Source organism: Nylanderia fulva, unplaced genomic scaffold (assembly GCF_048542155.1).
Source record: "Nylanderia fulva isolate GAGA-0341 unplaced genomic scaffold, ASM4854215v1 Scaffold83, whole genome shotgun sequence".
Classification (NCBI taxonomy): domain Eukaryota; kingdom Metazoa; phylum Arthropoda; class Insecta; order Hymenoptera; family Formicidae; genus Nylanderia; species Nylanderia fulva.
Genome location: NW_028190950.1, coordinates 20,143 through 44,597, shown reverse-complemented (window position 1 = coordinate 44,597; position 24,455 = coordinate 20,143). Strand labels below are relative to the sequence as shown.

Below are 24,455 nucleotides of genomic sequence, written 5' to 3'. Positions count from 1 at the left end.
AGAATGGGCGATGGAGGGGCCCATTCTTTATTTTCAATATTCATACAAGAATATAAATTCATTCTGTTGCAATTGAAATAAATGTGCAATGTATCGTTAAAAGTTATTATAATTATACAAACATTTACATATATGATTAAATAAAATATATATGTATACTATAATATATATATATATTTTATATATGTACATATATACCATATATATTTCAATTATTTTGAACTGTATTGCATAAATTGTTACTTATACAAAGTTATGTGATAAGAATCGAAAATACATATATTTGTGATACTTGAATTACTAGAAAACTGCTCTATATATTTGTACTTTAAAAAGTAACTGATATCCTAAAAAAATCATAAAAATGAAAAGGTCAGGCCATGTTCAAAAGAAGGTACTCAAAAATTTAAACCTTTCAAAATTTAAACGATCTACTAATAAATTATCACGAAAAGTAACTGATATGTTATTCAAGGTGCCAGTTCAAAGTGAATACATACGTAAAGTGTATATTATCTAAATTTAGTAATAATATATTACCATGAAAAGTAACTGTGATATTTTATTCAAGGTGCAAGTTCACATTGAACATACATACATATAAGTAAAACTGATTACAATTTGATTCTAGAAAATAAGTGCGATATGTTATTCTTAGTGCACAAAATATAATTGTCGTTTATAGAGATTTGATTTGAAATTCATACTAGCCCGTACAATGAAAAATAATTGCTCGTAATTCCACAGTACCAATTTGTTAATGACTCAGAAAAATAACATGGCGGCCTGCTCTCAAAAAACTTTCGATGGATAGAATAAATAATTGAAATAAGAGTTGTGAAAATTGTATAAATTAAAAATCTCCAATCTTTCTTTAGTAAAATTTCCCGTTAATGACCATCATTAACCTAGGCAAGGTGGCATATGTGATTGGGATTTAACATTATCAGTGATTTTTTGAATAGACAGAGAAAAGTTTTGTTGTATGCATCGGTTCAGTGTTTGAAATAACCATGTACTATCCATATACTGTAAAGCACAAATTCTTCATTTCTATCATAAATAATATCTATTTATTAAAATTTTAGCAGACGTCTTTTAAATAGAAAATAGTGTCTTGCGATCATGAAGAATAGGTTTTGAATAGCAAGGTTTCATTTGACTTACAATTTTCTTCAGAAACACAGAAGAAAAAGGTATTTGTATATAGTTTTGTATATTCACTTCGTTGTGTGTAGAGCTTTTAAAAATACGTTGAATCCTTATTCTAATCTAATCTTCTTCTAATGTAATACTTTTCGTACTTCAAATGTTGTAGTAATTATTCTGTAAGAGCTTCGACATTATTTCTAAATGGACATCAAAAAACATCATAGTTTTTTGAGAGCAGGCCGCCATGTTATTTTTCTGAGTCATTAACAAATTGGTACTCTGGAATTACGAGCAATTATTTTTCATTGTACGGGCTAGTACGAATTTCAAATCAAATCTCTATAAACGACAATTATATTTTGTGCACTAAGAATAACATATCGCACTTATTTTCTAGAATCAAATTGTAATCAGTTTTACTTATATGTATGTATGTTCAATGTGAACTTGCACCTTGAATAAAATATCACAGTTACTTTTCATGGTAATATATTATTACTAAATTTAGATAATATACACTTTACGTATGTTCACTTTAAACTGGCACCTTGAATAACATATCAGTTACTTTTCGTGATAATTTATTAGTAGATCGTTTAAATTTTGAAAGGTTTAAATTTTTGAGTACCTTCTTTTGAACATGGCCTGACCTTTTCATTTTTATGATTTTTTTAGGATACATTTATGAAGAACTTTGACGAAAATTGAAATCATTTGTCTACATAGTTATCAAGAAAATTGTATAAATAAAACAGCATATTGTAACTGTTTTGCATAAAACTATCGTGGACGCTTCGACAAATGGCAACGTCGCAGTGAGTCGGCCCTGATGTGAATGGGGCCCTAATTCAATCAGAATAGTGAAATAATCGACGCATTATTTTATTATTTTATTAATAATATTTTTTATCATTACATATAGGAATAATGTAAAATCAAATAAGGACACGTAATATATATACGAATTAAAATTTGTTTATTGTAAATTGAACAAATTTAAAATTTTTAAATAAGTGATAAGTAAATTAAACTTGTTAAATAAAAATATATAAGAAATTAATATATTTTATTAAATAGATATGCTATTAAACTTTATAACGCAGCAACATAATATGTGAAAACATAACGCTTAAATAGCTTAAATATAGCTTACAGCATACATATCACAAACAATTATTCGAAATGACTTATAATAATATTCAGCATTTTTTTTGTTTTAATTACTTGCTTTTTTTCATTCTCTTTCTTTTCAAGCAGTGATATAATCTTTTTCTTTCCTTGACTGTAGGTATGTTGTAATAGTACGTAGCTAATATCTGCATTAGCCATTTTTTTTTCTTATTTTGTCAGAAACAAAACCTGCCAAAGGTGCGAGTGATTTTAAATTTTCATCGTATTGCAACATTTCTACGTATTTTTTATTATTAATAAGTAATTCGTCGACTGTGAAGTTATGAAAGGTCACGTTCTGTAGCATTATTACATCATACATTGCATCGTGAGCTTTTTGTGGATGTAGGGCAAAATTTCGAGCTGCCAGCTTTACTAAACTGCAATCTTCACCGAGAAACTTATTCCTAAAAAGTGGCAGAGTGTCTACGAATCCATCAATAACGTGGGTAAATTCTGTAACGAGACCTACATAATTGATAAGACGTATAAGTCGTGGAGCATCAAAGGCACAGTTATGTACAATTAACACGCAAGGCTTCTCTAAATCCTTTAAAAATTGGAGCAATTCGTTTGCGACTACGTGCAATTGCTTTGCAGGTACGCTTCTTCCGTTGTAAAAACAGATCGTGTCCTTCGTTGGTTAATCCATTGACTTTCGAAGCAGCTAAAGATATATTTTCGTTCGGCCTTATATATTCATTCGTTTTGCTTCCACATTTCATAGCAATCTGTAAGACTTCGCAAGTCAGTTTTAAACCCGCAGTTTCCAGATCGAAAAAAACCAAAGCTGTGAAAATATTGTCGTGCTCGAAATTATTTACTAAGCTTGGCAACTCAGTAGACGATATATCACGGTCAGTTTCTACTGCAGGCATGCTCAATAGACCGATGTGACTGCTGTAAGTTTCACCTTCGAGATGATCCCGTCTGTTTCGTAATTGAGATCTTTGTTTACTGAGAAGTCGTCTTCGCGCTTTGAAAACCGGTGTCTTCGCTTTCATCGCTTTTATCCGAGCTGATTTCGCACATCTTTCTACGTGTTTAGATAGATGTGATCCTGGACTTAATTCGTACTTTTTATATACCTCTTGTACATACTTTTCACCGTAATTTTTCTGGGCAACCGCGGATGTATATCTAAAATCAGCGGATTCGGAAAAACTATAGCAAATGGCTTTTGGCGCTTTCCTTGACATAATGCTATTTAGGCTTTCATTAGCCTGGCTCGAAGCGCCAGTCGAGAATTTATCTGCATTATTTGCCAATTTATTAAACAGTTCTTTTAATTCTTCAAATAAACGTTCGTTTTGAAAACCACCAAGAACGGTTGTATGTGTGTAATTTTCCAGATCCTTTGAATAATTGCACCAATCTTCACAATTATCATGTATGTTAAAAGCATAGAATGGGATGTATCTAATTGCGGCAGCCAAATTATCCGGATTTCCTTTATTCTGGGATACAGCATATGTAAAACATCTGTGTAGATATTTGATAGCTTCTGACGTCAGCTCTTTATTAGGATCACTTCTCTTGTCAATTTTGTACAACATATTTGTCACACCTCTCGAAGTGTGGTTTTTATCTGAGTGCTTCACAACGGAGTGATTGCATGCGTTTCTCACAGCGCAGATACTTGAACTATCATCATCACCTATAAAAACTCCAACTTAAAACATTTTTCGAGTTCAAAATTGTGCTATTAACCACTAGTTGAGCTGCAGTATCAGGCTCCATTGCCTTGGCACTGCCGTAGAAATTTAAACGATAGTCATGCATTTCCTTCGCTTGCCCTAAATAGCATAAACGGCACTGCCTGTTTTTCGTTGCAAATCTAAGACTTTACCAGACTGCGTACCAATCATAGCAGCGTAACCATTCAAACTGTCATACTGACGCCCTGAGCCTCGTTTGCTCCAACCCATGTCATAAGAAACGAAGATTCGTACTAAATCGTTCATTATTTCATCGGTCGATTCGTCTGATGTGTTATAGTTTTCCGGAAGTTCACTCGAATTATTGGTTTCTTTCGTTGATAGAACTGAATCTTCGGATTTTTCTATACTTCTTACTAAAAATCCACTTTGAAGATCTTAGGCCTATAGATATATAATTGTACATTTAATAATGAATAAAAGGATAAGAATTTTACATACATAATTTCTACATATATACATATAATTTCTCACATTTATTTGTCATTTTATAATAACCATATACAATTATTTGAAATTTGTATTTATATTTTTTTATATTTTATATTTTTATTGTACTTATTATTTATATTTATATATCAAGAGACACGGTAGTGTCTCGCGACCAGTTAAGGGCGTAGCCGAGACACCGTGTATCTTAACGCGAGTCGGACATTTGAGTCTTTATAATATTTCGAATTCTCAATAACGGCTGAAGCAATCGAGTTTATACTAGACTTAATCGATATATTGAGTTTGAATTATATAATAAAAGTGTCTTTATTTCTGCTCTACGTGATTTGTAAGCAGAGATATATAATTGCAAAGTCGAAATATGAAAAATTTCTTTTAAGAAACGTCCCCGTCATCATTATTATCATCATCGACCACGCAAACATAGTAGTATCGTGCTACACGTATTCACACGTATTCACACGTATACAACACATGCGCACACATATATCACACGTACACAACACATGAATAGATGCATGTATTGGAAATGTCCATCTCGCACGTTTTACAACAGACGGCGATAGTTGCCCTCCGCTATATTGACAGCGTGCGGGGTTAGATATTTTCAATTTCAATGTTACATTCAATTTTAATGTTATTATTTGCAAATTTATTGTCATAATAATTTATGTGCAAGTTTACAGTCTGTGATACAAAATCAGATATTTTGCTATTATTTCAATAATATTTCAATTATATAAATCTTATATAAATGCCTATGTATGAGTATGCATATATTTTTAATAATTTTCTTAATTAGCTTCTATATTTTTTTCAGTTGTACATCAAGCAGGTAGCATTATCAGCTCACTTGTGAGCATGGGTTGGGCAATGGCTAGTTATCATCGCAGCATTCGATTAGCTTAACAAGATAAATCTAATATCAGTGCTATAGGAACTATTTTACAATTTTTCTGGCATTTTCTTATTGCAGGTACATATATATCCAATAATTAATATACAAAATTAAATATTATTCATGCACACACTTTGTATCAAAATAATATATTTTTTAAAATTTATTTTAAATTTATTTAATCATTTTTATCATTGTGATTGTAGTGGCAAGGATCTTATTGCTCAGTGTCATTGCAAGCATCTGGCCTGTATATACCATAATATATTGCGTAATACATTGGCTAAGTATGACAATATAGATTTTGATAGATTCCCATGGAATATTGGAATTTTGGTCGGACTTACAGTCATCCACCACATATGCAGCCTACAATTAAAGAACGCATTTATTCCATATGATTGCTTCCGTTATTGGAATATTTAAAATAAAAATTTATTAATAAATTTCGATGAAATAATTTCATGATTTACTTGTAGTTGTAAACAAAAATTTATAAAATTATATCTGTTTTAGGTATTCCTATAAAGTCAACATTAGATAATACGACAACAGTTCAATACGCAGTTTGATAAGCCAATTGTCAGATAAAGCTCGTTCTGTCGTACGTGACTTGAATCCAACAAATGATTTAACTTTCTTGCGCATACGTAGCAAAAAACATAAATTATGATGGCACCAGATAAAGAATTCATATTAATAGTAGTACAAAATCCAGTTGATTGATATTAAAAGAAACAAAAATCAATTATTCAAGTTACGATTTATTTCTTTGGTTGTTAATTTAATCTGTATGCTACATTGGATTGTAATATCTATTCAATTACTCAAATAAAGAAAAATAAAAGAATAAAGCTTAAAAATTATACAAGATGCAGTATTTAATTACCTAATTTAACACAATTATGAATTTTAAGAGTTTTTTAAATAGTGCTTTCTTCTTGGTAACAATATATATTTTTAAGTTTGATAATTATGAAAATATGTTCTATATAGTAATTGTTAGCATGTTTATTTTTATATTTAATACAATTATAACTGTACATTTCTCAATCAATATAATATCACAGTATCTTTTTTATCATTTAATTTTTAATATTGAGATGTTTTTATCAGTGGAAAAAAAAATGTGTAGTTGGTCCCTATTAATTATACATTACATATAAGAGTGTCGCACAAATAATTCTATGCAGTCTTTTTAAGATAATATAAAATACTTATAAGTATAATCAATTAAAATACATATAATCAAAATTGTATGTATTAAAATTCAATAGCATATAAAAAGATTTTTTTAAACTTATATATATATAAGAAAATCCAACATTTTAGATAGATATATATATATAGATAGAGATAAATTATATATTTATTTATATCATAATATATATTTATTTATTTATATTTACCTATCTTTTTTTATATATATGGTAGTAGAAATACAATGTATGAGTTATTTATTTTGCAAAATTTTTGGACAAGTTAAACTATACAATGAAATTATTCATATAATACCGAGATTTTCTTTTCATAATAAAGATTAAGAGAGAGTTAGATTTTATCATAAGATTTATAAAAGTATAAGATAAGGTTAATTGCATATTGTATAGTTTATCTCTCATTTTTTAAAGAAAAATAAATATCAGGTTCATGCTGAATGGTGCGTTTGAAAGTAATTTGTCTTTTGGGGGGGATCAAGACAATATGACAAAGCTTTTGCTGTAATCTCAGAGAAAAAGGAAATGTTACAAAAGAAAAAGATTATATAAAGTACCCAAGCCTCTTTAACTGAGGAGGACAAGGCATATGGGCCAAAAAAAAATTTTTGCCCAAAATTTTCAAAAAAAGGAATACATAGAAAATAGAGTTTCAAATGTTTTTCTCTACAGCATTTAGAAAATAAAAAAGGGGCACTATGCCAAAAACGGAGAAATATATGGAAAAAAAATGCGTTCTTTAATTGTAGGCTGCAAATGGTGGAGACTGCAAGTCCGCAAAATTCCAAATTCAATGGGAAATCTATCAAAATCCATTTTTTTTCATTTTAGCCATTTTATTAACAATAATATGGGATATACAGGAGAGAAAGAACGAGAATACATCCTGCCCAAAACAACACAATGATAAAAATGATTAAATAAATTTAAAAAATTTTTTTAAAAAAAAAGTTATTTGAAAAATTAGTGTAAATAATATTTAATTTTGTATATTTTTAATTGGATATATATGCGTAATAAGAAATGCCAATTTAATGGCTTATTTAATTTTTAAAAAAAGCTTATCAATACAAAAAGAATGATAAATTCTAAAAATCACCTTTAAAAAAAGATAAACAAGAGGCCACGTCAGGCGCCATGTGAAAAAGTGTTAAACAAAAAAGTATTTTTAGTAAACAAAAATCTATCAATTGACAAAAACTTGTATGGTTCTACATTAATATCTCTACAAAAAGTAATGTCCAATTATTGCGCGGAATAAATAAACATTTTTATAAAAAATTAAAATTTAACAACTTATGGCACATTTAAATTAATATAAAAATAAAAAGAAATAAAAAAATTTAGTAAAAAAACTGGGCGCGGGCCTAAAAATATTCTAATGATATTAAAATTAAATTTTTTTTTTTAAAAACCATTAACCCCCTTTTTTTTTAACAAAAATTTTTTTTTCTTTTTTTTAAAAATTTTAATTTTTAAAATTTGAAATTTTAAAAATTTTTAAATTTTTTTTAAAAAGGTTTTTTGGGGGCCCCAAAAATTGGGAATTTTTTTGGGTGGGATTTTAAATTTTAGAACTTTTAAATTTTTTGCAATTGAAAATTTTTTTACAAAAAATTTTTTTTTTTAAAAATTTTTTACATGGGCATGGTTCATCTTTTTTATTTTTTTTTTTGTTTTTTTAAAACATTTACATTTGCTTTTTTTTTGGGGTTTTAAAGGCCTATAAAATGTCTAAATTTTAATTTTTGGGGGCCAATTTTACCATTTGGGCCTTTTTTTTCCCCCCTTTTTTAAACGCGTTTGACAGGGTTTAAAACCCAAACCTTTTTCATAAACAGGTACAGGGGTTTCCAAAGGGGTTTTTTTAAGGGTGCCCCCCCCCTGGTCCCCTTTTTACATTATTACATAAAACCCCCCCCATCCCCTTTAAAAAAATTCTAAATTTTTCCCAAGAGTTTTAAAAATTTTAAAACTTAAAAATTTTTAAAAGAAAAATAACATTAAAATTGCCCCCCCCCCAAAAAACCCCCAAAGAGCATTTGCCCCAAGTCGGAACACTTTCCATACCCCAAAAATTTTGGGGAATTTTAAAACCCTTGAAACCCCCAACCCCCAAAATTAAACCCCCACCCAAACCCCCCAAATTTTTAAAAAAAATTCCCCCAAATTTTATTGTTAAAAATTTCCCAATTTTAAGGGCCCGCGCTTTTTTTTGCAAAATTTTTTAAAGGGCGCCCCCTTTAAATTTTAAGGTTTGAAAATGTTTTAATTAAACGGCCCCCTTTAAAGATGATACCCAAATCCGGGAAATTCCAAAAGAAAGGCGGGGGTTAAAAAGGTGCTTTTTTTTAATTTTTTTTTTTTAAATTTAACCACAAATAGGGCTTTTATTTTTAAAAAATTTAATATAAAAAACTTACCAAACCCCCGGTTTTGGGGTTTTGAGGGTCTTTTTTCGTTTGTGAAAAATTTTTTTGGGGGCGCCGCAAACCCGGAAAAAATATAATTTTTAGACTAAAAAAAATTTTATGAAAAAAAAGGGAAATTTTAAAAATAAAATTTTTCAATATCCCAAAATAATTACAAAAAACCCCCCCAAAAATTGGGGTTTTTTAAAATTTTACAAATTTACTTTAAATTTTTTTAAACTACAAAAAAATTCAAATTTTTAATCCAAAAAGGATTTTTTTTTTCAAAAAAAAATTTAAATTTAACCTCGGAAACCCCTGAAAAAAAATTTTAAAATTTTAAAACCAAAAAATTTTTTTATTTTTCTTTTAAAATAAAAATTTGGGGTTTAAAAAAAAATTTTAATTTTGAGAACTTTTTAAAAGGAAAATTTACTCTTCAAAAAAATTTTTCATCCCAAACACGAAAAGGGGGAAAAAAATTTTTAAATTTTGGTTCAAAGGAAAAAAGAAAAAAACAAATGGGGGATGGTTTTTTGGGGATAACAGGTGTGCCCCCCCCCCCAAACTTCCCCCCATTTTAAAAAACCCCCCCAAAGTTTTTTGGGAGGAAATTTTAAAAAAGGGGGATTGATTTTTAATTTTTAAAATTTTTTTTTTTAAAAATTTTTTAAATTTTTTTTTGTTGGTAAAAATCAAAAATTTTCTTCTTGTTTTTTTTTTTTGTGTAAAATTGCGGGGAAAGAAAAAAAAAAATTTTTTTATTTTTAAAAAAGGTAAAAATTTTGGATGGAGGGGAAACCCCAAAAACTTAACAAAAAAGGGGGGGGAAAAGCCAAAAATTTTTAAATAAATTTGGAAAAGAAATTTTCCCCCAAACCCACTAATATTTTTCCAGAGAAAAAAAAAGGAAAAAGCTATTTTACAAAAAAAGAAAAATTTTCCTTTTTTCTTTAGATACGATGTAAAAAGGGGTTTGGGCGTTATTAAAATTTTTTTACAGGAAAGAAAAAAAACAAAAATGAAAAAATTTTGAAAAAAAAAATTTTATAATAGTTTTTAGACAATGTTAAAAAAATTTTAAATTTTAAAAATAAAAAAAAAATTTTTAAAAATTTAAATTTATTTTAAAAAAATAATATAATTTTTGGGTTTAAAAAAACCCCTTGGGGTGAGGGATTTTTTAAAAAGAACTTTATAATTTTAAAGGGGTTTTTAAAAAAATTATAAATTTTTTTACATTTGGGCAAAAAAACCCAAAAGATAAAAAAGTAAATGAAAAGAATGGTTTACCCAAAGAGGGGGAAAAAAAAAAGGGGGCGCCTAAAGCCCATAGTAAAAAAAAGTAATAAAAAAAAAAAAAAAGGGAACTAGAAATTAGCTTTTAAAAACCCAAAAAATTTAAAAAACCCCCGTCTTTAAAAAGGGAAAAAAAAAAAATAAAAAAAAAAGGCTTTTGGGGGTTGATTATTTTAATAAAAAAAAAAAAAAATTTTCAAATATTAGGTTTTTTGGGAAAAAATCCATTTTAAAATTTTTGGTTTCCCCCGTTTTGGGGTGGCCTTTTTTTTTTGGCCAAAATGTTAAAAAAAATTTTTAAAAAAAAAATGTTTTTCCTCTTGTTTTTAAAAACCCCAAATTTTTTGAACCCAAAAAAACCCCCTTTAAGGTTTTTATTTTTTTTTTTAAATGAAAAAATGAGATAAAACTAAAAGCTTTTTTTTTCCCCGATTATACCCAATAAAATTTTAAAATGTAGGAAACAGGACTGCAATGGGTATTTTTTAAAATCCCCCTAGAAAGGAAGCTTTTTGGGGGAAATTTTTTAAGAGAAAAATTTTTTTGGAACAAGGGGTTTCCAAAACCCCCCAAAAATTTTTTTTTTTTTAAATTTTTTAAAATTTTATAAAATTTTTCATCCCAATTTTATAAAAATTTTTTTTTTTTAAATTTTTTTAAAAAATTTTTTTAAAAATTTTTAAAAAATTTTAAAAGGGGTTAAATTTTTTTTTTTTAAACTAAAAAAAATTTTTTAAAAAAATAAAAAATTTTTTAAATTTTTAAAAATTTTTTTAATTTTGGTAAGAGAAAAATTTTTAAAAATTTAAAATTTTGTTCATTTTTTAAAAATTTTTAAAATATAATGCAAAAAGATAATCAACACAAAAAAAAATTAATATAAAAAAATTTTAATAAATTTACTATTTTTATTTTTTAAATGAGATTTAATGTTTCCTACCCTGTCCTTGAGGGGCGGTTGCGGGTTTTCCCCAAACACCCAAAACCCAATGGTAATAAATCCCCGTAACAATTGGTAGCATATTTAGGGGGGAATTTTTTTAAAATTGATGGTTTCCCGAAATTTTGCTTTATCCGCTCTAGGTAAAAAACTTATACTAGTACTTTTTGGGGGGTTTCTTCTTTCCCTTTTCTGAGAAATTTCCATTCTTCAAAAAAGGAGGCATAAAACTGTAAAATTTTTTCCTTGGGCACCAAATTTGTTTTTAACTTGAGGAAAATCCTTTGTCACAAAAATTTTGATCTTTTTTCCTTCAAGAAAATTTTAAAATTTCCAGTTTCATTGTTTTTTGGGAAATCTTTTGGCCCCTTCCCAACCAAAACTTTTTTGATCTAAAAAAAATAAACCCGGGAGGGGTAAAAACCAACAAAAATTTTTAATCGGGTACCTTTTTTTATTTTAGAGTAAAAGAAACTCGATTTTTCATAGAAAAGGGGGCTCCCCCAAAACTCGGCCGTAAATAAAACCCCTCCCTTTAAAATTTTTTTTTCCTTTTGAAACATTTGGGCATATTTTTTCATAAAACGATGTTCGCTAGGCCATGTAAAAATTTTTTTGAAAAAGCCCTGCTCAAATGCGAAGCCCAGAAAAAAAATATTCTTTTTACTGTTTTTCTATTTTTACCCCCTTAAAAGAACCCCAAAAAAAGGGGCTAAAAAAACTTAATCCCTTTTTTTTTAAAAAAACAAAATTAAAAGCAACTATTTTTTTCCCTTAATTTTTTTAAAAAATTAATTTTCCCCTTTTGCAAAAATTTAATTTTTTAAAACAAATGAAATTTGCTAACGTAAAACCTCCCCAAAATAAAGTTTTCTCTATCAGTTTTTATCTTTTTAACCTTTAAAAACCCATTTTCCCCTTTTAATAAACCAAAATTTTCCCAAAAACACATTTATCACTAAAAACTTGTTTTCCAAAACCCCCTTTTTTTACCCCATTTTTTTTCTATTGTTATTATTTTGGCTCTTTTTTGGGGACATTTTTGTGTTTCTACAAAACCCTTTGTACAAACATTAATAAAATATCGTTTGGCATAAAAAATCCAACGCCCTGTTTTCCCTTTCAGAGTCAAATTTTTTCAACATAATTTGTATTTTGCCTTTTTGATCAATTTCCGGATCCAAATATTTTTTTAAATTTTTTTCTAAAAAATCTTGCTAAATTTAAAAAATTTACAATTTTCTCTTTTTTAAATTAAATTTTTTCTTCTTTTTTTAAACCCAATCTTCTTTACCCAACCTTTAGAATTTTTAAAAAAAACTTTTTTATCCCCCAAGGGAAAACCTTGTCTAAAATATTTTTTTTTTATAAATCCCTTTGGGGAAAATGTGGATTGACGGGGAAACAAACGGGGTTTTCGGGATTTTTTAAATTTCCAAAAAATGGTCACTGCATATGCCAAACCTATTCTTTTGGCTTCCAATTTTTATCCTTTGGGGCCCTAAAAAGGAATTATAAAAAAAATAAAAAAGCTTTTTTTGGGGAAATGTTTTTAAATTTTTTTATCCCAAATATGGAAATATTTGGGGGGGTTCAAACCCGGGTCCTCTGGGGGGGGTGCGGGGGGGGGGGGTTTTTTTTTCGGGGCGAGTGGGGTATGCCCCGTCACCGGGGGGGGGGTCTTATCAGCAGATAAGTTTACTATGTTTATAAAAAAAAGATAACAATATCTTTTAAAAAAGGGCGGGCCAAAATCGGGGGGGGGGAGTGCGTTTTTTCTTTCATAGTTTAGTTTTAAACAAAAGATAAACAATATCTATTCCCAAAAGGGCGGGCCCCCAATGGGGGGGAAGGGGGGGTTTTTTTCTTTTCTTCTCCTCATACTTTTTCTGTTTTTTCCCTAAAAATATAATAAAATTCTAAAAGGGCCACCCCTTGGGCATGCGCCGCAATAAAGGGGTTCCCGTTTTCCTTCCCCCCATCTTTTTATCTTTTAATTTTTCTAAGAAATAATTAAATTTCTAAAAAGGGCCCCCTTTGGGATCCAGGGGCCGACAATCGTTCCTGAAAATCAAAGAAAATCAAATTTTAAAAAGGGGCCACCGCTTGGATACCCCCGACAATAAAGGGGGGTTTGGGATCCCTTTTTATACGAAATTTTTCCCTAAAAAAATACCGCGCCGAAAACCCCCAACGGTTTGCGGGAATTTTAAAACCAAAAAAAAGCGCCAAAAATTTTAAACGTCATCAAAAATTTTTCCGTTTCGTAGGGGTTGACGAACGGGGGGTTTTTGATTGGGGATTATTAAACGAGAACCGATGCCGCTCCGGGGCCCCATAGCCCCCAGGGGCGAGCGCACGCTCTCTTCTTCAGATGTTTTGTCAGTTTACAAGTGTTTCCGACTTCCCAGTTTAATTGCCGAAAAATTCAATATATTCCGAAATTGTTTTACCAAAAGTGCGGATATTTCGTAGGGGTTTTTTGGGGGCCAAGCTTCCGAAAATATCAAGACGGTCCGGGGGGTTCAGACATATCCCCGCTCCCCTCAAACTTTAAAAAAATCGGCCCGGGGATCCCAAACCCCCAATTTCGGTCAGCCCGTTTATCGGGGTTTGGGCAGCGAAGTCGCGAAAGTAGGCGGGGTTAAAATTAAAAAAGTGCCAGACATAAAAAAATGGAAAACTTTGGACCCCAAACCTGTTGGACGTTCCCGCCAAGTCGCCCCTTTGGGGGCAATTTTTCGGATGGCCCCAAATTGCGAAAGAATTTTAATCAAAGAGCTGGAAGAACGAAACCCGTCCAAGCTCCGCGTCCCTCTCGTTTTGGACATGGGCAATCTCTCGGGCGAAATAGCGCGACTCGAGGGTGCAAGGTGCCTTGCAAGACGTAGCCCGGTGAATCCATGTTTATGGGGACCCATACCTATGGCAGCGGGGGGCGGCAATAACGCCCAAAGACTCGTTTGGCGCGAAAATTCGATACGGGGGGTTCGAACCGTATCCCTTACCGGTGCGGTATTAACGCCCGACTAAATCAAACCCCTTCCCATTTTTAAAAAATGCAGAAACCCAATTTTAGTCGAAAAACAGGGAAATGTGCTGCAGAGACACACGGGTTAAATTTAACCCCTGTTTTAAAAAAGGCGAATTTGTGCCCGGGGACAAACTGCCAAAAAAAGTTTTAAATCCGAAAAAACTTTAAAACTCTTTCCCCCGGGCCGATTACGCGAGTGGTCCCCCGGCCCGTAATCAAACCCCCTTTACCGCTAGAAGATTTTCCGGGAACGGATAGGGGTTTGGCTTTTGCCCGCGGATTAGTTTTTACGAAATATCAAAAATTAAAATCCTAGGGCGCGCGGGAGGGCCCATGAAAAATTTAAACCCCCGGAAAAAAATTTGGAAAAAGAAGCGGTTGTTTCTGGTGCTATCAGGGGCCCCCAATGCGTTTTTTGAAATGGCCGGGTGGTAGCCCTCGTACCCCGCTTAAAACATATGGAACAGAACCCCTCCTACCCGCATTAAAAACCACATTGCTAAAAATTTTCCAAACTTTTGATTTTCCCCAGTACTGGAAAAAAAATTAAAAAATTCAAACTTTCAAACGAATCTCCGAAACCCGTGTCCTAAATCGACAAACGAAACATCGTCCCCTAGGGTTCTTTCGGAAAAAAAAAAGGACAGACTGTCAATCCTGTACGGGGGAAGACAAAACAGCGTCGACATTTTGTTTTGATAAAATCTGCCCCTCGTATCGTGGGCTCAAAACTGATAAAAAAAAAAGGGAAAAAAAATTTATGCGATGGGGTAAGTATTAAAATTTCTATTCCCGTAATTAATTTATTAAATTTTTCAAAAAAATTTTTTATTTTTTCCAGATGCCTACATTATTTCGGGGGCGGTGGAAAAATTGAAAGATAACGGAAGATTGCGGAATTAACCGGGTGCTTTTCCCGGTTGCCGACACAAGGACAAGTGCCGTTTCGACAACTACACGGAAAGGAGCGGCGGGCCTTTTAGTGAAAGGGCCGATCTCGATGGGGTTTTGGCAAAGCCCCAAGATCCCAAAAAATTCCAACCCCATAAAGTTTTTCACCCATCCTTACAATGACGTTCGTATGACTTTTCGTTGCCCCGCGTCCCTTTCCCCCCGCCGTAGGGGCCCGATTCCGCCCGCATGGTTCGCCACCCCTTAAAAAATTTACAACCTCGTAAAAAATTTTTAACGACCAAGCCCCCCTGGAAAATTTAAAAACCCCAAACGAGGGGTTTAAAAATTTTTCGAAACCCCGCGACGCATTGTCACTTTTTTAAAAACCCCGTTTAACGAAGACTACCCGGGTCCGCACTTTGCCACCTAAACCGGGGGGAAACGGGGGGCCCGCGCATTACTTTTAAACTTAATTCAAGAATCTTTTGGGTACCCTATACTTTAAACAATCTTTCCGGCAACGCCCGCCTTTTGTTTTCGAGGACATAGCCCCCTTTCAAGGGGGAAAAATCGATTACGCCGATAAAAAAGGAAAAAATATATATCATTCTCGAAAACTGTTAGTTTTGGACACAAAAAAAAAAATAAAAAAATTTATCAAATTCGCTTTTCGATTCGTAAAAGTTTCTCAGTGCTGCCCTCGAAAAATTAGCGTCCATTTTTGATAAAAGAAAAACAAAATTTTCCTTTGGGAAAAATAAAAATTTTTAACAGTGAAAAATTCATTTTTTGACCCCGAAAGGGTGTTTTCCCAAACCAAATACATGACCGTGGACAGTTTTAACAAGACACACTTTTAAACCCCGCGCGACTCATTTTACATTCCTTTAAAAACCAAAGCGACAATTATCCAAGGTGATTACGCGCACGCCGAGCCCGTCGGGCCCGATTCCCCCTTCGAAGCTAGGCAAATTGGCTTTTTATTTTTAAAAAATTGGGAATGTTTTGTTTTTTGGGGCCGAAAAATTTTTTTGAGTTTTTTTCGGATATTTTTGTAAAAAAAATTTTCCCCCCTCCCCCCGCGTTTACTATACTCCCCCCGGATAAAGGGGCCCATGTTAAAACATACAAAAAAAAATTTGAATTTTTAAAACAACATTGACAGGTTATTTTTGTCAAACGGGGTAAAACGCGGCGGCCTTAGTCAATTTTCCCGGCCGATACGCACGGCCCAAAAAACCCAGTAAAAATTGCAATCGTACACCCATCGAAACCCTCATCGTACCTCATTTTTTCGATTAAAATTTTTGTACGGGGGGGCCCAAAATGTGTAACCATTGCCGATGCCGTTTTTGGGTGGGTCACATATATGGGAATTTTGACGTATCTCTATCGGTTCGTTTCACTTATAGGCAAAGGCCCTCGAAACGATTTAAAAGAAAATCCGCAGAAATTTTTCATGACGCCACAGGGACCCCCCGTTTGCCCGACGCGCGAAAAGCCCCCCGGGCCAAGGGGGAAGAAAAAACTCCTAGCAACGCTTTACGATAAGAAGCGCTACGTAAACACTATCTTTAATCGCAGCAGTGCACGCGACAGGGGTTTAACCAAAACCCAAAATAATCGCATACTAAAATTCCGGGGCCGTGGCTTAAAAAATCATCGAACTCAAACACAGTTTAAAAAACACGAGCGAAAAATTTTTAAAAAAATTTATATAAATTGTGAATAACGCGGTATTCGGCAAGACTGGAAAATGGGGCGCAATCTTTGGGAGTAAAATTTTTAAACAAAGGGGGAGGGAAACGGTACGGGGGCCGGGGGCCCAATGATCGCTAAAAATTTTCATATAAAAGAAATTTTTGGGAAAAAATTTTTGCCATAAATTAAACGCAAACTCAAAAGTTAAATTCTACAAAACCAATCTACCGCAGATGTGAAAACTCGACGTATAAAAGTATGTCTTTTTTAATTTCACCACAATACTGTCACCCCCCTCCCCAAAATCGGTGAAAATTGGGTAAGTAATGTACCCCGACACGATAGTTTTTTATAAAAAATTAAAATTCGGGATGTCTATAAATTTGAAACGCGACATCGCTCGATTCGATCCCAAAAGCATTACGGCCGCGAATAATGCTCGGTATACCGTCGCGATAAAAAGTGCCGGGCCCTGATAAAAGATGAGAAAAAACCGGCGCGAAAAAATACCAAATTTTCGCGGCTTAAAAAAATGTTTTTTTGGGCGGGTGGGGGTAAAAAAGAAAACTAAAAAGGGGAAAGGGGGTTCAAAAGTAAACGTCGTAGCCCCGGTTTTAACATTCGACATTTACACGCTGTTTTAAATGACGAAAATTGAAATGACGCGTAAACACCCGTATAAAAATCAAAATTGCAAAAAGTGTTACCATCAGCAGACAAAAATTCCCTCTAATTCCCCTACGACGAAAAAGCGGTTGTCGTCCCTTTCGACCGACCCCTTTTCCGGGGGACATTATCGAATACCGTTGTAAATAATTATATTAAATGAGTATTGAAATTATTTTTTTTTGTTATATTTCATATTTTCAAAATGTTAAAAACCAATTTTATATATTTTTATAAAATTTAAATTAAATAAAAAAACTTTAAAATTAACATTTTTTTTTAATGTACCCAAAGGGTTGCCCCCGAACTGCCCAAACCCCCACCTTTTTCACATCCCCTGGGGCACCCCCCTCCTGCGCAGTTTTTTCTCCCGGGGTCACATCCGGTAATTTTGCACGATGCAGCTCATGCTCGTAAAACCCTCCACATAGTTTTGGGCGTTAATCCCGAGGGATATTTTTCCGGAATTGGGAATGCTGCATTTAAACCATCTAAAAAACCTCGGTTGTCCAATTTGGCTGAATCCCTTCTCGAAAATTTTTTTGAAACTTGCTGAGGGCGAAACCCGGTTTCCCCTTTACTTTGAAATTTTTCCCCCGGACCCGCGTTTTTTACAAGGATTGTCCGGGTTCCCAAAGATTTCCTTTCGGCGTCGGGGGGGTAACTTTCGGGGGGTCGCATCCAAATCTTCGATGTTTTGGCTTCCTTTTGTAATTGATACGAGACGGGGCACATGCGAACCACTTAAGTACCGTCAGGGGTAAAAAAATTTTCCACATATCTTCTTTATGTGCTTGGGAATCGCTCAAACCCCCGACGCCTTAAATACCCGAATATTAGAATAGTGTTTAATGTCTGTCTTCCAAAAGGCCCTTTGAAACATGGGCGTTGAAAAATTTCCCTTTTCCTTTAGGGTTTGTTTGTTTTTTTGGGGCCCTCTCTTCTATCCGTTTAAATAAATTTTGGCGATTGCGTCCCCTGCCCTCGCTTCCCCTTTTACTTTAAATGGTACACCCCCACCAAAAACTTGCTAAACCCAAAAATCGTTTATGTGAGTAGGGTGTGGAAACCTCTGTTGAAAGGGGAGTTTTGGACGCCTCACAATGTCGCGGGCCACACATCATCGTATCCTCGCACTAGGAAATGTCCTTCGGGGGGAAATTTTTTCTCGCTGACCGGGGCAACCTTTTCCCCAAACTGCCGCCCTCTCCAAACTATGTTCCCTCGTTTTTTTTTCCCCACTTTCATTCTGGGTTCTTGGGGTTTTTCTTTGGGGTTCGTCCCCCTCGTTTTTTTTTCATTTTTTTGGGTTTCGTCCCGTTTTTTTCGGGTTTTTTTGCTTTCCCGCCCCCTCGTTTTTGGGGTTTTTTCGGGTTCGTGCCCGTTTTTTGGGGTTTCTTTGGGGTTTTAAAATTCTGGGTTGTTTCGGGTTTTGGGTCCCGGGTTTTTTTTGGGTTTAAAATTCTCGTTTCCTTTGGGTTCTTTGGGGTTTTTTGGGGTTTAAAATTTCCTCGTTGTTTCGGGGTTCTTTTTACGTTCGTCCCTTTTTTGTTTGGGGTTTGTGCCCGTTTTTTGGGGTTCTTTGGGATTAAATTCTCGTTTTTTTCCGGGTTTCGTCCCCTTGTTGTTGGTTTTTTGCCTTGTTTTTTCATTTTTCTTTGGGGTTTAAAATTTCCTCGTTGTTTGGGGTTTTTCTTTCGGGTTCTTTCGCTTTCTTTTCATTTCACGTCCTTGGCCCTTCAAAAAATCTTTTCCTGACTCGATCACAGACCCTCGCCCCAAACCCGTTTCCTGACCCCGTTCGTACCCCCCCCTTGGCCCGTTCGCACCGTCCCTGACCTGTTCGAAACCCTTACGGGTTGTTGATACCTTTTGTTTTTCCCCTTTTAAGGACTTTTTTCTTAGCCTCTTTCCCCGCAGCCCTCCCTTGACAGGTTCGTCCCCCTCGATCTTAGGGGTTCACGTTCCCCCACCTTTTTTCCAGGTCGTTCACTGCTGCTTCCCGGGGTGTTCACTGCTGTTTTTCCAGGTCGGTCACTGATGCCACTCATTGTTTTTTGGTAGCACGCTGAAATTTTCCTTTTACTGTTTAACCCTTTTTTGCAACCACTCGAAATCCTTTCCCAGACGTTTCACAACTTTTAGAAAAGAAACCTTTCTGAGGCCCAAACCCCTCATTGCCCGGGGTCTGAAGGGGTGTTTGGCGCCCGCAGAAGCTTTTTTTTAAAAACAGTTTCCCGCTGTACAAACCCTTTTCTCCCGCCGGCCCTTTTCATCCCGACTCCTTTTTTTGGAAACATCAATTTTTAAAACACCTTCCCAGGTAAATTTTTTGACACATCGGTTTCCCCCTCAGGTTTTCGCTACAAAGGCGAAAACTTGCGCATCCCCGCGTTCCCTAACTTAGACGCAAAGCCGACTTTTTTTTTTGCACCCCTTTTCTAATCAATCATACCCTTTATCGGTTTTGGGCCAGGGGTTCCATCTTTCCCCCCTCGATAACCCCAAATTTTTTGATTAAAAATTTTTTTTTTAAAGTTTTTTAAAATGTCACCCATAAATGAATGATTTTTCCCGGGAAACCTTTTTTTAATTTATAATAAAGCCCCCCTTTTCCCCATTTTTCGATAATCGACAAGATCCCCGTTGTCATGCCGTTGTTGCCAGCTTTTGGGGGCATCGAGCAATCGTAGGGGACACTAGCTCGTTGGGGTCGTCCCAGGGCACGTAAAACAATCTTATTTTTTGGGTTAAACGTCCCTAGCGCGAGGGATTCCCCTGCCAGAAATTTTGGGGGGCGTCCACCTAACCTAAACCCCAAAACCCCCCCCGTCCAAAGGTTGGGGATTATATATTTTTACTTGTCCCCCCCTTTTAAATCTTCCCCGGCCCTTTTCACATCAAAATTTCGGTTTTTGCGCATTTGTCGCCAAAAATTATGTTTTTTATTTTTTTCAAACTCCTCCTGGTAATCAGGGCTTTTCTTTAAAAATCAACTCGTACCAAACCGGGGTTTCCCAAAGTACCCCCGGTTTTGCCCCATGATTATATTTCATCTTTGTCAAACGCGAATCGCTGTTTCCGATGCCAAATTTTATTCCCCGTCGAAAGAAATCCGATACCTTAAACAATTTCTTTTCCCTTTTCATCAGCATCGAGGGGAGCCCTCCATATAATTTTTTGTCCTAATGGCCCCCAACCTTTTTGCAAACATTTTTTCGACCCTTTCCCAAAGTCTTAACCCGTGTCGAAGGGGTAAATTTTGGGGGGGTTTTCTCCTGGTTTTTTGAAAAAATTTTCGTCTACGGTGTTTTTTTGGGATCACAGGTTTTTCGTTTTTTGGGGTAAAATTTGTCGGCAAAGAAGCGCCCAAAGGCTTCGAAAAATCATTTTTTTTTTTTTCAATGTCTCCTCCTCCCCTCTTTTTTTATCGCTTTATGGGGGTTTTTTTTTTCTCTTTTTCGGTGTTTCCCCCTCATCCCTGTCTCGATCTTCACAAAAACCCTCCGTCGTTGGTGTTGGCTTCGTTTTTTAAAAGAAATCGCGCGTTGTCCCACAACTTTTTTAGCGGCTCCCATAATAGGTTTTAAAATGAGTCTTACGCGATATTCCCCCCCATCGTCTTTCTGGTCTTTTGGCGCGGTGTTTCTTGCGGGGAAATTTGGTTCGGCCCCTCCCTTTCCAAACCCTTGGCAACCTTTTTTAAACCTTTGCAAATTATCAACCATGTCCCCGGGACACTCTCTCTAAGTTTTTTTCCCGGGGGGGATTTTTGGGGCCCCACTAATGGCTCTGCGAAACGCGAAATCTTAAAAACCTTTTCTGTATCGCCCCTTCGAAAGCGAACTGTCCTTTTCAAACACTAGAAATCCTACTTTTTGTTTCCCAAAGTACACCTAAAATCCCGAAAACCCCCATACACAGTCCGGGATTCACGGAAACTTTTTTCACGTCTTTTAAATTTGGGGGCCCTGTTTTAAAAAAAGTTTTGCAGGTTCGCGTTGTCGCGTATAAATTGTGTATTCCCCGCGTATGTCCCGACAGAGGTAGAAGCCGTCGATGTTCCCAGTGGGGCCCCATTGGGGGAAAATCTCTCTTATCGTAAATCTTCTTGGCGCATGCCACCTTTTCAAAAACAAAATTTAAATTTTGGGTAAACCTCGTCGGGGGAAAAGCGGGCCTGTTAAAAGGAGAATGTAAAGTAGCCGATTTCGTCAATCGGGGTAAAAAATCTTCCAAAAACATATTTCGGCTGTTTCAAACGATTTTTGGTACACTTCACGTTTTTCGAAACGCACACCGGCGGACTTTTTCCCTTCCCGGGTTAAAAACACTTTGGTTTTTAAAACCCCCAGTTTTGAGGGCCGAAAAGACGCCGTATAGTTGTCGGGAGCATCGTCCGTGTTTTTCGCACACCTTTGTTCCCGCTGCAGCTCCCCTTTCCCCTCTAAATTTTCCGCCGGAAAACTCAGAGGGTTTTTGCACAAAATTTTTTTTCCCCACTCCCCCCGATTTGACCTCCCAATCCCTATTTAAAACCCGCGCGGACCTCGCGCCCTTTTCTCAGTAAAGTCTGAGAAATTTCAACGGATGCAAGAAAAAAGGCACAGGTCTATTTAAAACGGGCGATAAAAGCACTTTTCCGGGCGAGCTTTATATCCCCCCCCCCTTTTAATTTTTGGGGGGCCCGGGGAAATCGTTTGGGAAAAACGATTGGCTAGAGGTGATCAAGGTGTCCAAACCCCTTGGGGCGGCTGCCGTGAACAAAGATATGCGTAATCTCGGAGGGGCCCAAACCAAAGAAGACACGCGGCGGAAAGGTACTCGCCGGGAAGGAAAAATCGCATCTCGGGGAAAACCTCGGGCTCGGTGAGAGACCGCGGGCCCCAGTTGTCTGGGGCACCATTAACCCCAAGACGCTCGGCTGGGCTTGAAAAAGGAAAAAAAGGACGGGAAAAGAGGAAACTTTCGGGAGCGAAAGAGGCGGATTTTTGCCGGGTTTTACCAATGCTTGGGGGCGCTCGGACCCTGTTGGCGGAGCAGCTGGCGTAGCAAAACGGTAAACAAAAGAAAACCGCGCAACTTTAGTTGGGAGAAAAACTACCCCCACAATCCCGGGCCCTGGAAAAAAAAAGGTTTGCGGATGTATCCGCCCCCTTTCAAATTGGGCCCAGGAGCGAAGAAAAAAAAAAGTCCAAAAAAAATTAAAAAACCCAAGGGGTAACTACAAATGGGGCAATTTCACCTTTTCAAAACTTATGCCACCCTTCCATACTTTTAAAGGGGTTTTTTTATGCGCAATAATTTACCCCATAAAGGGGCGCCCAGAAAAAAGAGAGTGGTAGTAAAAACCCGGGCAGACAGACGGGGCCCCCTTGGGTGGCGTATGCAAAAAGAAAGGAAAACGCGCAATTTTTTCGACAGTTTTGGGAAACTTTGACCAAACCCCAGGAATTGGGGCGATATTTTAAAAATGCCAAATTGGGAAAACCAAATTTCACCCCTTATCAACGTATGATCAGAGGGAAACTGGGGACAGTTGTGCTTGCAGTTTCTCCGAGATTTCTCGCCGCAAATTTAAAAACTGACATTGCCCTTATTTTAAATCATTTTTTTTCAAAATGTCCCCCTAACCCCTAACTTGAAATAGAAAAGTAACGGGCCCCGCGGGGGGACCTACTTTCCCCCATAAATTTGAGCGACCGGAAATACGAGCTCGGTTTTTACGGGTTTTGGGAAAAATTTTCACCTATATTTGAATGTGAATTCCCCGAATAAAAAATTTTTTCTTACGGCACAGACGACCGGAAATTAAAGATTTCCCCCCAGGGGTTTGTAAAGACTGCAAGCGGGTACCAAATTTTTGAAAAAGTGCAAATTTCCCAAAACATAATGCTTTTACGATAAAGGTCGACAGAAGATTTCCCAAACGTGCTCCGCGCTAAATTAAAAAATGAAACAGAAACAAATGGGGGCCCACCGAATAAACTTTAGCATGCCCCCCAACCAAAATTGGTCGCTGCTGGGATTCTCGAATCGTATACTGCAAAACCCCGAAAAAGGCACAAATCGAACATGGCGATTAAAATTTCAAAGTGAACATTATCCGCATAGGTTTTAACGGACCGGGGTGCATACAGCAACCCCCAAACTCGTTCACAAATACCGAATTTTTAAACCCAGGGACCACCCGGTAAAGTATCGGAAACCCCCGGCCCCAGATCATTTACCTTCCCCACCCTTTGTACGGGTCTTAGATTTAAATTTACGCGGGTTAAATTTACCAGGGGGCCAAATTTCTCATTTTCGCGGTGAAGAGATAACAATTAGATTGCACGTACGACGGCCCGGGGCCCCCCTCGTGCGACGGGGTGCCGTGTTGAATAAGACACGAAGAAACAATCAGACCAGCAGCAACCCATTCCTAATAAAATCAAATCCAAGAAAAGACTCCCTCTTTAAACTTTGCGTTTTTAAAAATCTTTGGGGTTTTTTGGGGCGCCCCCTGAACCCAAAGACTGAGATTCTCAACATCGAGGAAAACCCCTTTTTTGAAAAAATCGGCCCTCGGCAAGAAATTAACTCACACATACAACCCGTTTGCCCCAAAACAAAATTTTTATTCGCGACGAGATAAAAAATACCCATAAACAACAGGGTTTAAAATTTCATTGCCGTATGATATTTTTTTTTTATTCGAGGAAAACTAAAAATAAACCCCTCCAAATTTAGGGCCCCTGTACACTGGGGAAAAAATTGTGTCGCATTTATTTTTTACGAAAATTTGCTATGAGCTTTGATGGTGTGGAATTGATCGCACAGAAAAGTAGGAAAAACAAGTTTGGGTCAAAAAATTGTAACGATATCATTCATAGAAGCATGTTTTTTGAGTAAAGCTGGGG

General features: G+C 35.4%; 1 protein-coding gene and 1 long non-coding RNA gene across 2 annotated transcripts; one reads left to right on the top strand and one right to left on the bottom strand.

Moving 5' to 3' along the window:
- Positions 1-2,837: 2,837 nt before the first annotated feature.
- Positions 2,838-3,878, bottom strand: LOC146719866 (uncharacterized). Its single transcript, XM_085489426.1, has one exon. The coding sequence runs from the start codon at positions 3,876-3,878 to the stop codon at positions 2,838-2,840; it is 1,041 nt and encodes a 346-aa protein (XP_085345552.1).
- A 1,097-nt stretch (positions 3,879-4,975) lies between these two features.
- Positions 4,976-5,790, top strand: LOC146719865 (uncharacterized). The gene is made up of 3 exons (XR_014926326.1): positions 4,976-5,089; positions 5,314-5,469; positions 5,598-5,790. It is a non-coding gene; the product is annotated as an uncharacterized LOC146719865 (long non-coding RNA).
- Positions 5,791-24,455: the final 18,665 nt, after the last annotated feature.